General features: G+C 39.7%; 1 protein-coding gene across 1 annotated transcript in view; it reads right to left on the bottom strand.

Annotated features, from left to right (window-relative positions):
• Positions 1-7,437: 7,437 nt before the first annotated feature.
• LOC133122619 (zinc finger protein 883-like) overlaps positions 7,438-16,109 on the bottom strand; it is a 30,532-nt gene continuing 21,860 nt past the window's right edge. The window contains exon 4 of the mRNA XM_061232688.1: positions 7,438-10,091. Within this exon, the coding sequence (XP_061088672.1) occupies positions 8,286-10,091 (1,806 nt within the window). The 3' untranslated portion in view covers positions 7,438-8,285. The remainder of the gene's footprint in view (positions 10,092-16,109) is intronic.

The following is a 16,109-nucleotide window of genomic DNA, read 5'->3' as shown; positions in this document are numbered from 1 at the left end:
CTTCAGCCAGCCATAATGGCAGTTTGTTCCAAAATAAAAGCTTGCGATTTTACCGACGTGTCATTATTTTGTCGTGTCGAACCACAGGGCCAACTTTCGGGTGATTCATGCCACACTCAAATGTCAACTAGTTGGGTCATTATTATTATTATTATTATTATTATTATTATTATTTCATTAATTATTATTATTATTCTTTTATTTTTTTAAAATATTTTTTATTATTATTAAGTTTTGTTTAAGGGCGCGTTGAAAACAACACAGGGTGTATTATTGCCACCCACTGATCTGGAGTGTGGACTGAGATTCGTCTTCTGCAAGAATGCATTACCACCGCCCACTGCATTATGTAGTTTCTCTTTTTGGTGAAAAAAAAGGAATAATAATCTATCCCCTTCCTAATGCCGCATTCTTCATTTTGCATTATGCTATTTCTGCTTTATTATTCTTTATTACGCATCATGTGTCTGACTCCCCCAAACCCTTTCTCCAAAACCCCCTTTCATATTCATCGTACCCAAGATCCTCCTTGCTGCATCCAGCCCTATTCTAATCCTCTCTGTCTTCACCTCTATTTCACTTGCACAATTTATTGCCATTGCTATAAGTTGGAAGTCCTTGTGGAGCCTCTTTTCTTACATTTAAATTGTTGTTTTTTGTTCATATTTAATCACTCATTCAAGAAGCAGCCCAACTGCCATATTTAATCACTCATTCATCTCCCTTCCCCCATTTGGATTCAATTGTGAGATTTGTTATTGTCCCTGACATTCCAATAGAAATAGAACGCCTGGTGCAGTCTGGACTTATGGGGCAGAATTACAGAAACTTTCTTGAGTCAAAAGTTAAGTGTAATATTTGAGAGTTAGGAAGTTTCTGTAATACGGCTCCTGGACCTACACTTGCATATTGGAGAACAGAAATCTTGCCATTCTGTGAAACTACTCAATAAAACAAGCAAGAAATGGATTCTTCAGAAGGTGCAGTAATTGAATCAGATGATAGAACATTCATTTACTGTTTTAATTATCACATCCACCAACGTTTGGATATGTTTTATGGTGGGGTATAAACCAGCGTTAATTGTGCTGTTTTTCAAATGCCAGTCCAAAATATGATCAGCAAGGTATATCAAGGTGAAACTACACTGTGCTATTATGCAACAAGAAAGATTTGTTTCAAAACTGCAAGTGTAGATTGCAAATTGAAAACATATTGGACAATGGCAAAAATTCTAAATTATACACTCAGTGAGCACTTTTAGGTATATATTTGACTTATTGACTTATTTTTTTTTAGATGCATTAGTCTTCTGCTGCTGTAGCCTATCTACTTAAAGGTTTGATGCGTTGTGTGTTCAGAGATGCTCTTCTGCATACCACTGCTGTAATGTGTGGTTATTTGTGTTACTGTCACCTTCCTGTCAGCTTCGATCAGTCTGGCCATTATCCTCTGACCTCTCTCATTAACAATGAGAATTTGCCTACAGAACTGCTGCGCACTGGATGTTTTTTTATTGTTCACACCATTCCCCGCAAACTGCAAAATGTGTGTGGAAAATCCCAGGAGATCAGCAGTTTCTGAGATACTCAAACCACCCTGTCTGGCAACAAAACTAATTCCATGATCAAAGTTACTTAGATCACATTTCTTCCCCATTCTGACATTTTGTCTGAAAAACAGCTGAACCTCTTGATCAGATCTGCATGCTTTTATGCAATTAGCTGACTTTATGACAACTGGCTGATTAAATATTTGTATTACCAAGCTGGTGTACATGTATACCTAATAAAGCGGTCACTGAGTATATTATAAAATTGTTTGATGGCTTCTTAACTTGGATTTTTTTGGAAAAGCACTTCCCACAGTGAAGACAGTTGTATGGGTTCTCACCTGAATTAATTTTCTAGTGGCCATTTAAATGAAAAATTGTGACAAAGAACCACACTGAGGACATTTGTATGGCTTTTAACCTGTACTATTTCTCAGGTGTATATTTAATTTAGATTTAGAAATGAAACACTTTTCACACCAAGTACATTCCCACATTGAGGTCATTTGCAGGGCTTTTCACCTGAATGAATTATCATGTGTTTAGTTAAACCAGATTCCCTAGGAAAACACTTCTCACACTGAGGACATTTGAAGGGCTTTTCACCTGAATGAATTCTCATGTGTTTAGTTAAACCAGATTTCCTAGGAAAACACTTCTCACACTGTGTACATTTGAAGGGCTTTTCACCTGTATGAATTTTCTGGTGCCTATTTAAATTAGACATTGTGACAAAGCACTTCCCACACTGTGAACATTGGTAGGGCTTTTCACCTGTATGAGTTTTCTGGTGCCTATTTAAATGAGATATTGTGAGAAAGCACTTCCCACACTGAGAACATGTGTAGGGCTTTTCACCTGTATGATTTCTCTGGTGTATATTTAATTGAGATATTGTATTGAAACACTTCTCACACTGAAGACATTTATAGGGCTTTTCACCTCTATGAATTCTCTGGTGGGTAATTATATTAGAATTTTGGGAAAAGCACTTCCCACACTGATGACATTTGTAGGGCTTTTCACCTCTATGAATTCTCTGGTGGCGACTTAAATAATATTTTTGTGAAAAGCACTTCCCACACTGAGGACATTTATAGGGCTTTTCACCTCTATGAATTATCTGATGGCTATTTAAATGAGATATTGTGAGAAAGCACATCCCGCAGTGACTACATTTGTATGGGTTCTCACCTGTATGAATTCTCAGGTGTGTATTTAAATTACATTTTCGATTGAAACACTTCTCACACTCTGTACACCTGTAGGGTTTTTCACCTCTATGAATTCTCTGGTGGCGACTTAAATAATATTTTTGGGAAAAGCACTTCCCACACTGAGGACATTTGTAGGGCTTTTCACCCGTATGAATTACCTGGTGCCTATGTAAACAAGATATTGTGACAAAGCACTTCCCACACTGGGGACATTTGTAGGGCTTTTCATCTGAATGAAATCTCTGATGACTTCTTAACTTATATTTGTGGGAAAAGCACTTCCCACAGTGAATACAATTGTAGGGGTTTAGGCTTAGTTTTGGATTTTTACTTGAATAAATTAGCATCGACTCAGTTTTCACATTAATTCTCTGCCAATTAAGTTTGTTGCAACTGTTTGTACTTTTCTGGATAATTCCGGTCTTATTATTCTCATTGTTTTTTTGACACTGATGACTACAGTCCCCACATTCGGTCGGCAGGTCATGAATTTCTTCTTTACAGTTTGGATTTGGTTCTCCTGCACATTGCCATGACTCTTCACTCATTGCAGTGTTCCTGTAATCTAAACTCTGATTGGACTCACACCTCATTTCACCAGATGAAATTGGAAAACCCATAAAATCCTGCAAGTCACTGATGTGTTCTGCCTTCGGGTATCCTCCGTTATCAGTCTCCATTTTGATTTGGTCTGGATGCAGATGGGTCGCATATCCCAGCTCTGTACTGTCCACGCTGTCTGTCTTAATAAGATCCCCAGTGTGGGTGGAGTCCAGATCAGCTTCTGTTTTTATCACTGATGTGTGTGTGTGGTGTCCATCGCTGACCCCGCTGTGTGCTGTAACACACTCTGGCTCCAGTGTGTTGAGTCCTGGTGCAGCACACTCTGTCTCTGACTCCAGTCCACTGAGTTCCTCTTCTTTCAGTCTGATCCTGTGCTGCTCAGTGAGCTCTGGTAGTGTTGTCTCAGTGTCCTGTCTCAGACAGACTCCTGCCTGCATCATCCTGCTGCTCAAAGGTGTGCAGAAGTGCAGCTCCTGGAGGGATAGGACTTTTCTCTGCAGGGTAAGAACAAATTTTAGGGCAGCGCGACTCGAAAGTGATGCGACCAAAACGAAGGTATGGTTTTGCTTGCAGGCACATCTGTCCAGAATGTTATAACCATGTCACATAACAATGGCAGAACCCATGGAGGCTAAAAGTCAATGTAAAGAATTGTGTCCTGCATGACATTAAAACGAATCTTACAATCACAGTAAAACCTGTTCTGTATGTAAACGGATGTCAAAACATAAATAACGTTATTAGTTCGCTCGTTAGGGGAAATTATCTCTGAATGTGTTCTCTGAACTAAAGTTATTTGGAAAACCTGAAAAATACCAAAAACATTCGGAAATATAGCACATTCGTGGACTTTTACAGATTAGCTACCGATGCACAATTACTGAATGGTATATTTCTGCCGTTGGGTCAGTGCGTAATGCGGACCGTTAAAATGGCTATACACATGCTACATAAACACCACCAGTTTTTCATGGTCAGCCATGTTTTTTTTGTTTACGTTTGGCGTCGTGCACCTATGCTTGCAGGTCGTAAGAACGCAATCGACAATGCTGTGGCATGCTAATCATCCGCGATACGCACAGCGGCTTCAGTAATAATTACTGCCCCCCCCCCCCAAGAAAGAGAATCCCATGGCTGTATCGCTATACTTACGCGTATTCGTTCATTCGTACGTCAAATTCCAATCAATCGTTTGTTTAACGTGTTGTAAACGTGAATGATCCCATGTGCACACTGAAGTCGTTGGAAACGCAAATATTCACAAAAGTCATGTTACGACTGCCCTAATGCGCCACAATTAAAATAAGACTTCAGCCAACCATAAGGGCAGGTCGTTCCAAAATAAAACCTAGGGATTTTGCTTGCTTGTTATTAGTTTGTTGTGTTGAAACAGGTGGCCAGCTTCCGAGCGACTAGTTTCGTCAGTTGATATGATGTCGCCCCGAGTGATACCCGTTTTCGCTCAAAAAGTCTATTTTTCCACATCAAAAGTAGAAATGAAGGTTTGAAAATATACAACCGCTGCCGTGACACACTCAAAAGTCCACTAGTTGGGAGTACATTATTATTATTCTTCTTCTTCGTCGTCGTCGTCGTCTTCTTCAGTTTTGTTTAAAGGCGAGTGAAAACAACACAGGGTGCATTACTGCCACCCACTGATCTGGAGTGTTGACTGAGATTCGTCTTCTGCAAGAATGCATTACCACCGCCCACTGCATTATGTACAGTTTCTCTTTTTGGAAAATAAAATAATAATAGCCTATCCCCTTCCTAATGCCGCATTCATCATTTTGCATTATGCTATTTCTGCTTTATTATTCTTTATTACGCATTATGTGTCTGACTCCCCCCAAACCCTTTCTCCAAAACCCCCTTTCATATTCATCATACCCAAGATCTCCCTTTCTGCATCCAGCCCCATTCTAATCCTCTCTGTCTTCACCTCTATTTCATTTGCACAATTTATTGCCATTGCTATAAGTTGAAGTCCTTGTGGAGTTTGGGACAAAGACCCATTATTTATTTAGTTGCCTCTGTACTCCACAATTTGAGATTTGTAATAAAAAATAATTGCATGTGGTTAAAGATTTTAATAAAGGGCATTTTTATACATTTTGTATTTTAACCATGTTGAAATTACAGCAGTGTTTTGGGACATGGTATGTGAATTAAATGAGTCATGTTTAGTATTTTGTTGCATATCCTTTGCCTGCAATGACTTCCTACAGTCTGTAACCTATCAACATCATCAGTCTGGATATCTTATTTTCAGGATGTCCTACAAGCAATACTAAACCCATCTGCATTTGAATGGATCTCGATGGTAATTGGGGAGTATGATTGGATTCGGCTGTAAATTATGCTGATACAGTTTGGAGCACATTTGTTGGGTAAATGGCTTTAAGGGTCAAAGGTATCAAAAGAACCTCAACCACCTTGCTGCTGCCAGATATGCAGTAGATACGAAAATAATGGTTTCTCCTGAATAATTTTTTCATTGAATTCAACAGTAAAAGAAAATCATTTTTTCATGTTTTGCAAAAATCTTTTTGATTTTTGTAGCTCTTAATCCCTGTACCAGTCTCCTTCCTTCTCCAATATGACTTACTTATGGGTGGTACATTTTGGGAGGAGTTGAGATGTCCAGAACGTGCTCAGAAAAAACCTCAATTGAAAACAATGGCAGTATTAGATAGATAGATAGATAGATAGATAGATACTTTATTCATCCGGAGGGAAATTTTATGTCAGAGTTGAAATGTGTATTATGGTTGACATTACTGTACTGTACTGATATTTGGTGGATGTGAAGTGGATACTTCTCCCTGTACAGTCACTTAAAATGTTTTCAATTCACTGCCCATTTTAGTCAAATTTCTTTGATGCGCATTTAGTGTTATGATGTGCAACAGGAATTTAACCACATTTACAAACAGGAGTAGTAAAGGAGACAGCAATGACACAATAAAGGACATCATTTATGGAAATCTCCATGGCATGCCTTGGTATGTACACATTCAAAATGAAAAAATGTCATAAACAATTCACATACAAACTTGAAAATAAAGAGAGGAAAAAAAAGATCCTCAACTTACAGTGTGGTCCGTATTTGGACAGTAGAACAATTTCTCTTCTTTTGGCTTTGCACTCCAGCAGACTGGATTGGAATTAAATCAATTAATATGATGTTAAAGGGCAGATGGACACCTTTAAGGTATTTACTTCCATATCAGGTGATCATCTACACTCAGTGAGCTCTTAATGAGGTATTTACTTATTTTTGAGACGTCTACTGCTGTAGCCTATGCAAGTAAGAGTTGTGATGCGTTGTGTGTTCAGAGATGCTCTTCTGCACACCACTGTGTCAGTAACTGTCAGTAACACAACGACCAGTCTGGCCCTTCTCCTCTGACGTCTCTCATTAGCAAGGCATTTTGTCTGCAGAACTGCTGCTCACTGGATTTATTTTTTGCACCATTCTTTGCAAACTCTAGAGACTAGACTGCATGAAAATCCAAGGAGATTAGCGGTTTCTGAGACCACCCCGTATGCCACCAACAATCATTCCACTTAGTCACTTAGATACAATTTTCCCCCATTTCGATGGTTGATGTGAACATTAACTGAAGCTCTTGACCCATATCTTGTATGCATTGCACTGCTGCCACACAATTGGCTGATTAGATAATCGAATGAATAAGTGAGTGTAATAAAGTAAACCTGAGAGTATACAGTCTGAGGACAAATAATCAGCTTTTGCTGACATGCACATTATGGCTGGCATTTGACATTACAGCCGTTGGTAGTAGAAGAACTGAAAAGGCCAGCACTGTTGATATTTAGAATACAATACACATTACCACGTTTCTTTCTACAGTACCTCCAGACAGTTTTCACATTGATACTTTCATACACGCTACCCTGGTGTCAATTATAATCACAAAATATCAACAATCAGACTACAACAGATGTTACTTTTTCGAAATAATAAAATGGTTACACAGTTGTTTTTAAAGAAAATAGTTTGCAGTTTCCCCAGCTATTGTACCGTTTCTTAAAATTTGGAAACACACTGAAGCAAACTTCTCACATGGGTTACACTCATTCATTTTTTTCTGAATTTAATTTGCAGTCGAAATGAACATCGTGAAACATTATGCACATTCTCACATTTATGACTGATGACAGATCACCTGCAATATTCCATTTACACGAGATGGAATCATTCAAACTTGTTAAATAATGTTTTTTCTGAAACAAAATGAATGAAACGAAAAAAAAATTTGGTATAAATTAAATATTATTTTACTAACACAAAGTAAATCACAGTAAGTAGGACATGATAAAATACTTCCAGCAATGACAATTTGTCAAGCCTTTCACCTAAACAAATTTTGTATGAAAAGCCTGTCATCTGCATTAATTCCTTAGAGACAATGTAATTATTATTTTTTGAATCCAAGGAAACACCTCCCAACACATAATTTATTTTTGACTTAGGAAATGCCTGCTACACGTAAAAGTCTGGCACTGAAGCCCTGACAACGGAAGCAGAAACCACGTAACTCCCCTGAATGCATGTAGGTACATCAGCAGAACATACAGGAGACAGAGGCTCCTATTTCTGTTACACAGCCATACCTGTGAGGACAGAGAGTGGCACAGAACCCAGCATTTTCACCTGGAGGAATTCTCCGGTAACAACTAACAGATTTTATAAACAATGTTTTCTTTAAAAACAACTCCCAGACTGTGCAAACAAGGTAGTTAATCTTTATGCCTTCTAGATGGATATCTGAAGAACATTTCATATTAAAACACTTCCCACACTGAATACAAAATTAACGTGTTTTTCATCCATTTGAACATTGGTTTGATTGGTAGTTAAAATAGATTTAATAAACCATTTAACACAAATCATCTTGTACAAAAACACTTCTCACCTTGTAGGGCTATTCATCTGTATGAATCCTCTTATGACGACTTAAAGAACCCTTTTGGGAAAAACACCTCCCACACTCAATACATTTGTATGGCCTTTCTCCTGTATGAATCCTCTTGTGCAAAATCAAAAGACTTGGATAGGAAAAACACTTCCCACACTGAGTACATTTGTATAGCCTTTCACCTGTATGAATCCTCTTGTGGCGACTCAACATACTTGAATGGGAAAATGACTTCCCACACTGAGTACATTTGTAAGGCTTTTCACCTGTATGAACTGTGTGGTGGCTCTTTAAATGAGATATGCTGGAAAAGCACTTCCCACACAGAGTACATTTGTAAGGCCTGTCACCTGTATGAATTCTCTGGTGGCTCTTTAAATTATATATTTTGAAAAAGCGCTTCCCACACTGAGTGCAATTGTAGGAATTTTCACGTGAATGAATTTTCTGGTGCCTAGTTAAGTGGTACATTCTGGAAAAGCACTTCCCACACTGAGGACATTTGTAAGGCTTCTCACCTGTATGAATTCTCTGGTGGTTATATAAACCCGGTTTTGTGCCAAAGCACTTCCCGCACTGAGGACATGTGTAGGGCTTTTGTCCGGAATGAATTCTCTGATGGGTAATTAAACGGGATATTTTTGAAAAGCACTTCCCACACTGAGTACATTTATAGGGCTTTTCACCAGTATGATTCTTCTGGAGGTTATTAAAATGAGCTCTTGAGGAGAGGTGGCTACTTAAAGTAGATTTTTTTAAAAAGCACTTTCTACAATGAATACATTTGTAGGGTTTTTTCCCACTATGGATTATCTGGTGTTGATTTAAACTAGATTTCATATGAAAACACTTCTCACACTGAGTACATTTGTAGCGTTTTTCACCTTTATGAATTGTCTGGTGGTCATTGAATTCATATTTTCTAAAAAAGCCCTTCCCACACTGAACACATTTGTATGGCCATTCACCTGTATGGACCATCTTGTGGCAATTCAAAATGCCTGTTTTAGAAAAAGACTTCCCACAGTGATGGCACTTGAATGGCTTTTCACCTGTATGAGTTCTCTGGTGGCCATTTAACTCTGATGTTGTGGAAAAGCACTTGCCACATGGAGTACACTTGTACGGCTTTTCTCCTGTATGCCTTCTTAGGTGGATTTTTAAATCAAATTTCTTGCAAAAGCACTTCCCACACTGAATACACTTGTATGGCTTTTCACCTGTATGAATTGCCTTGTGGGTATTTAAAACACTTCTTTTGGAATAAGACTTCCCACATTGAGTACATTTGTAGGGTTTTTCACCAGCTCCAGACATCCCGGTGTTCATGAGATCACTCACTAAACTTTCACTGGATTCACACTTCATTTCTTCAGATTTAATATGGACACATTTAATATCCTGCAAGTCACTGATGTGTTCTGCCTTCAGGTATCCTCCATCTTCAGCCTCTGTTTTGATTTGGTCAGGATGCAGATGGGTCACATATCCCAGCTCTGTCCTTTCAGGGCTCTCCGTCTTAATAAGATCCCCAGTCTGGGTGGAGCCCAGATCAGCTTCTGTTTTTATCACTGATGTGTGTGTGTGGTGTCCATCACTGACCCTGCTGTGTGCTGTAACACACTCTGGCTCCAGTGTGTTGAGTCCTGGTGCAGCACACTCTGTCTCTGACTCCAGTCCACTGAGTTCCTCTTCTTTCAGTCTGATCCTGTGCTGCTCAGTGAGCTCTGGTAGTGTTGTCTCAGTGTCCTGTCTCAGACAGACTCCTGCCTGCATCATACTGCTGCTCAAAGGTGTGCAGAAGTGCAGCTCCTGGAGGGAAACAGGGGAAGGGATTTAGCCTGAATCACACAGGTCCCATTACACTAGCCAAAACATTTACACTCTGTGGAGTGCTGCAGATGCTGGACTGACCACAGGGGGGCGATCTTGCATTACTGGCAAATGGTAAATGACAGGCATTTATATAGCGCCTTTATCCAAAGCGCTGTACAATTGATGCTTCTCCATTCACCCATTCACCCATTCATACACACACTCACACACCAATGGCGATTGGCTGCCATGCAAGGCGCCGACCAGCTCGTCAGGAGCATTTGGGGGGTTAGGTGTCTTGCTCAGGGACACTTCGACACAGCCCGGGTGGGGGATCGAACCAGCAACCCTCCGACTGTCAGACGACTGCTCTTACCGCCTGAGCCGCCCCACTGGCGAAACCCTTGAGAATCCATTGGGTGATTCTCAATTCTCAGATCAATTTAAATATATATATATTTACTTCAACTCGGTCACGCTGTGCTTTCTTTTAGCATAATCTATCTAAAGAGTTTTATTCTACTCTTTCTGAAGTGCCTCAGAACATGAGCAGGGTTGCATTTTCAGCCTTTTCTGTCTGTGAGAAAAATTTAAAAAAAATCACATGAAATTGAGAAACCACCGAAACACAACATATTGCATCAGCTTGAGGACTAGGCTGGCCAGGGCATGTAGGGGGCCTGAGGCCTGGTGCCCCAGGGCGTGTCGAAGTGTCCCTGCGCTTGGCGCCTGATCACCAATGGCTCCTGACAAGCTGCTCGGCACCTTACATGGCAGCTTGCGAGTGTGTGTGTGTATGAATGGGTGAATGGAGAAGCATCCATTGTACAGTGCTTTGGATAAAGGCGCTATATAAATGCAGACAATTTACCATTTTCCCCAGTCTACTCTTGGTTTGTTGAGTTGCCTTAATTTGACTTGTATACAGGTGACATGAATATTAATTACCCCCCAAAAAAATATTATAACAAAACACGATAGACTTGATTTAAGATGATGACACTACATTAATGGCATTTGGCAGACGCTCTTATCCAGAGCGATGTACAGTTGATAAGACGAAGCAGGAGACAACCCCTGGAGCAATGCAGGGTTAAGGGCCTGGCTCAAGGGCCCAACAGCTGTGCGGATCTTAATGTGGCTACACCGGGGATTAGAGACACCCAGTCAGTTACCTTAACCACTACGCTACAGGCCGCCCCACTTCTTACCAGTCGTTTCATGGTAAAAGACAAAGTTATTAAAGGTTTATGTGTGTTTATTGCAACACAACTGGACATAATGCATATGCAGTGTTCTTTTGCTTGAATTTATTTGCAATTTCAGGTTTCCAAACAATTTGCGAAATTATTTCACTAATATTTTGGATATATAACCTTGAATTAAAAAAAAAAAACATTAATAACACAAAATACATTTATTCAAATAAATAACATTTACATTTTATGCAAACATCCAAGAAATATAACTTAAAACGGACTTGGCCAACTGAACATTTGTGTCAAAATGTGCATAAATATTGCTCTACAATGTTATGGGTTCATAGATAATTTCTTTTTAAGAAGCCATCAAAATATGTTTTATTGTGATTTAAAGCTACAATCGGTAATTTCGGACTAACAGTCAAGAGAGGAATTGCAGCAACAAACACCCTCAAACCTCAATCCATCAATATTTTGAAACCCAAACTATAAACACAATCAGAGGATGAGTTTACATGTCAGTGAGCCTTTTCCAATGATAGGAAGGGATGGTCTGGTAACAATGTTTTAACACAAAGAAGTAGGCTCATTCTACCTTTTGAAGTACACAAAGTGTCACAAACTGTCCACCTTACCAACTACTCGGTTGAATATCTTACACTTTTGGGACATTTTCTGGATGGACAAAACTTTGGCATTGTACATTTTTTGAAGGAATTATCCATTTGAACTTAGTTGTTCTTAACGAATGTAGCAACCAGGGAGAATAGCAGTAAAGTCTGAAAATATATGAAATCATCATAAATGATCAGAGGGACACATCCACTACATATCCAAATATCAATTCAAAGTAATTTTGATAACAATAACATACATTTCAAGTCAGACATAAAATCTGCATTGAAAAATCCAGATTGTAATTATGCATCTTGTTGGGACCACTACACCTCCCCATCTCCCCTATCCACAGTTCACGAAACGTACAACGCAGAAGTAAGCCAAGATATGTGACTAGCGTGGCTCCATCTATCGACAACGGCAGAGGGCTTCATGGCCGCCAAATCAATTAAACAAACGGCAAACATTTTAAATAAGAAGCCAAAGAAATTCAGATATATAAAAATAGCTAGCTAGCATATCGTGAAACAACTAGAGTCTGCCAAATGCCATCGTGGAAATGACGACCTAAATATCCACGATGGCACAGCCAATGATTCTTTTTCAATTATTTTTATGAAAGATATTCTTTAGTTAAAACATCGTTTTACGCGCCACACCGTGCGCCTTTCAGTCGCAACCATAGCAACACCCTATGCTGTATTTCTTGCAGCATAGCTCGTTAAGATTACAGTTGTGGCCTTTGCGTTTAAATAATTCAGGCTCATCGAGCCAAACAAAATGATTGCAACTAGCAAAATGTGCAGAATATAAAAGATGCGGGAGCAACTCCGTCAAATTTCAACAGACATTTTAAAACTTATACGGAAAGGTAAGTCAGTTTTCCAGCGCCGGAGCTGATCCCACTGCTGCGTTAACGTAAATACCCGCCTCAACTCCGTACAATGTTCGTGTCACCGTTTAATTAGCATCACAGAAGCGCATATTTTCTTAGTTTGTTGACTGGCAAGTTGTAGCGATGTTGACATTCATTTCAAATGGTTGATCTTGAAAAGCCATGCAAGCTAGAGAACCACTAGCGTACGATAAAGTAACGTTAAAACAAACTTCTTCAGGTTGGCTTGAAAAGCCACGTACATTTTAATTGTCAACGTAGTGCACACAAGCAGCTGCTTTTTCAGTAAATCGGCCATGTAATGGGATCTGGATCTGGAGCCTGATCAAGGGTGGCACTATTTAAAAAAAAAAAAAAGGTCAGTTTTTAAAGATCGATATTCAAGCAGGACAGCGAGTGATTTTGATTGTCTTATTAGGTGACGTTATGTACTAGTTGCGTGGACATTGTTTTGTATTCCGTGTCATATGAACTGTATTTTCAAGAGAGCTGGTTTGTATTTGACGTTAAAATGAAAAGCTGGCATGCTGTAGTTGCATGCGGTTTTGAATTGATCATTCTACTATGCATTGGTTAATGACATTCCTTAGGATTCGAGGTTTTCCTATAGCATAATGTAGATGTCGTCCCAAAACCACAGCTCCCAATATCTAGCCTCATTTGATCCTGATGATTAAATGCTTAACAATTACCTTTCATTTAAAAAATGGATATATTAATGACAGAGCCTTTCAATTAGAAAGTTGGCTCAGGCGTGGTAGTTAATTGACGTACAATTAAGTAAATTAAATAACCACTATCTTTTTGTGTGCCCCTGATAATACTGCTTTTTCAGTTGTCACACAGTTGATGTCATATACAAAATATGTCTTCTACTCTTCTGGTTTCTATATCTTCAATTAGGCTAGCATAGGAATCGTGATGAATTTATATAGCCACACTGTTGTTTAGGCTGCACCATTCTGGAGACTTGACTCGGAATCTAGCTCAGAGACTTGAGACTTGACTCGGACTTGCATTTGATGACTTGAGAACATCTCTAGTCTGAACACACTTTAATGTGCGAGGACGGCTGAAAATCCTTGGATGTCCAGCCATTCTTCGCCTCCGTTGAAATACTTCAACGTCTCGGTTTCTGGTCGTGTAAATTAATCTAACAGTTGGCGTACTGTAACATGAAAAGCTTATATTGATGGACCCTGTCGGCTTATTGCTGTTGTTGCTACATGCATGTATTGTACAGCATAGCATTTTACAGCATCTCATGTAGCTAGCTAGCTACCTAGCAATTTGAACTGGTGGTATTTCATAAAGCACGATGATGCAGACCGATTCAACACAGCACTTCCTCACGTTCCACGGATTAATTTAACGTTACCGAATAGCGAAAAGCATTTTCACATCTTTAACTCGTTGTAATCTCACTGTCCATTTCATTGTGAAATAACGTTGGACGAGTACGAAGTTTCCAAACACTGAAATTAATGTAACAATCACGTATGCCTACGCCTTAACAGGTAGGCTGATGTAGCAGTAGGCCTATATTGTGCTATGCGAACTTTGTATGAAAGTTACCCGATTCGAAGCCGGTAAACAAAACTGTGGAGAGAAAAAAGAAACTTACCCCTATTCGTTGATTACTGAATTACCTCAAGTCGTTTAACTTAATTTGAACTGTACAGTAATGTAGTTGGCGGCGAATGATCCTATGCGTGTTAAAGCCGTGGGAACCAAAAAGCGTATGATGACATAACACTCCGTAGCCTATCAGAAGAGCAGTGTGAAACGGGATGAGAAGCCATAATAAGGATTTTCCGGCGCGAGAGCTTTCACAATAAAAGCTAAACTTCACCTTTTCAAATACTCGGTTGCAGTATTGAACGCATAACAAACAAAACTATCTTATAGCGACAGATGTATTTTTAACTGTGCAAAAAAGTTATCGGATGGACTTTAAAGTAAATCAAATATTAAATCAAACTATATAGCACGTAGGGTGGATCGGCAATCGCCTAGTATTAATTGTATCTATTTATTCATAATTGTCATCGCCTTTTTTTTGCCAACGAAATGTGCACCCTGTGCATTGACCCATTCCATTAAGAGCAGTGGGCAGCTGCAGTGCAGTGCCCGGTGACCAACAATGGCAGGAGCACATCGAAGGGAAATTCCGTCTCCAATGTCCTGCAGGTCTTTGAACTGAGGGAGGAAACCGGAGTACATGGATGTAACCCACGCAAACTCCACATAGAAGGGCTGAAAGATCACAAGTGATTAAACCAGCTGTGTGATTTGAAACTACAGTACTATAATATGCAGTATCAAACACACACTCATTGCTGAAACAGAATTTAGATGTTAAGTCAATGCAAACATTTGCCAACAATGGAAATTTGCTTTTGTAAATGGGAATTAAACTAATCAGATTAGTTTAGTCGTGTTGAGTTGTGTGATAGGTGGCACGGATGGTGCAGTGGGGAGCACTGCAAGGAGGTCCTGGGTTCGAATCCCCGTCGGCCGGGGCCTCTCTGTGCGGAGTTTGCATGTTCTCCCCGTGTTTGCGTGGGTTTCCTCCGGGTACTCTGGTTTCCTCCCACGGTCCAAAGACATGCATGTTAGGCTGATTGGAGAGTCTAAATTGCCCGTAGGTATGAGTGTGTGAGTGAATGGTGTGTGTGCCCTGCGATGGACTGGCGACCTGTCCAGGGTGTATTCCTGCGTTTCACCCAATGTATGCTGAGATTGGTCACAGGGGGGCTGGAGCCTATCAGCCTAACGTGCATGTCTTTGGACTGTGGGAGGAAACCAGAGTACCCGGAGGAAACCCACAAGAACACGGGGAGAACATGCAAAAAGCAAGCTTTCAGACTCTAAAATCTATTCTACAATTGCCTGCCCTTTAGCAGCTACCAAAAATCTGAGTAAACAAAACTAACACAACTGCAAATATTGCGGGGAAAAAAAAAACCTCACCCCTTTTCAGCGATGAATCAATTACATCAGATTCGTCATTTGTTTAACTTGATGTAGCGAGATTACACGGAAATATAATGGCGAACGATAGTACGCGCGTAGTAAAACTGTGTGATAGAGTAAATAAGAGTCCAACAGAACAGGCCTAATGTACACAACGACTTCCGGTACGGCTAGTGGACCGAGCTTCAAAATAAAAGCTAATTTTCTGTAACGTAACGTATAGTACAATGTGACGTGAGGTTTTCTGAAAAGTCCCTTACCCCACCTCCAGAGCCCAATTCCCTCTCCCCTCTGTCTCCTGCCATCAGCTCTCTGTTAACATGG

Source organism: Conger conger, chromosome 2 (genome assembly GCF_963514075.1).
Source record: "Conger conger chromosome 2, fConCon1.1, whole genome shotgun sequence".
Lineage (NCBI taxonomy): Eukaryota > Metazoa > Chordata > Actinopteri > Anguilliformes > Congridae > Conger > Conger conger.
Note: the sequence above shows the minus strand (reverse complement) of the source record. Positions and strands in the feature narration are given on the sequence as shown.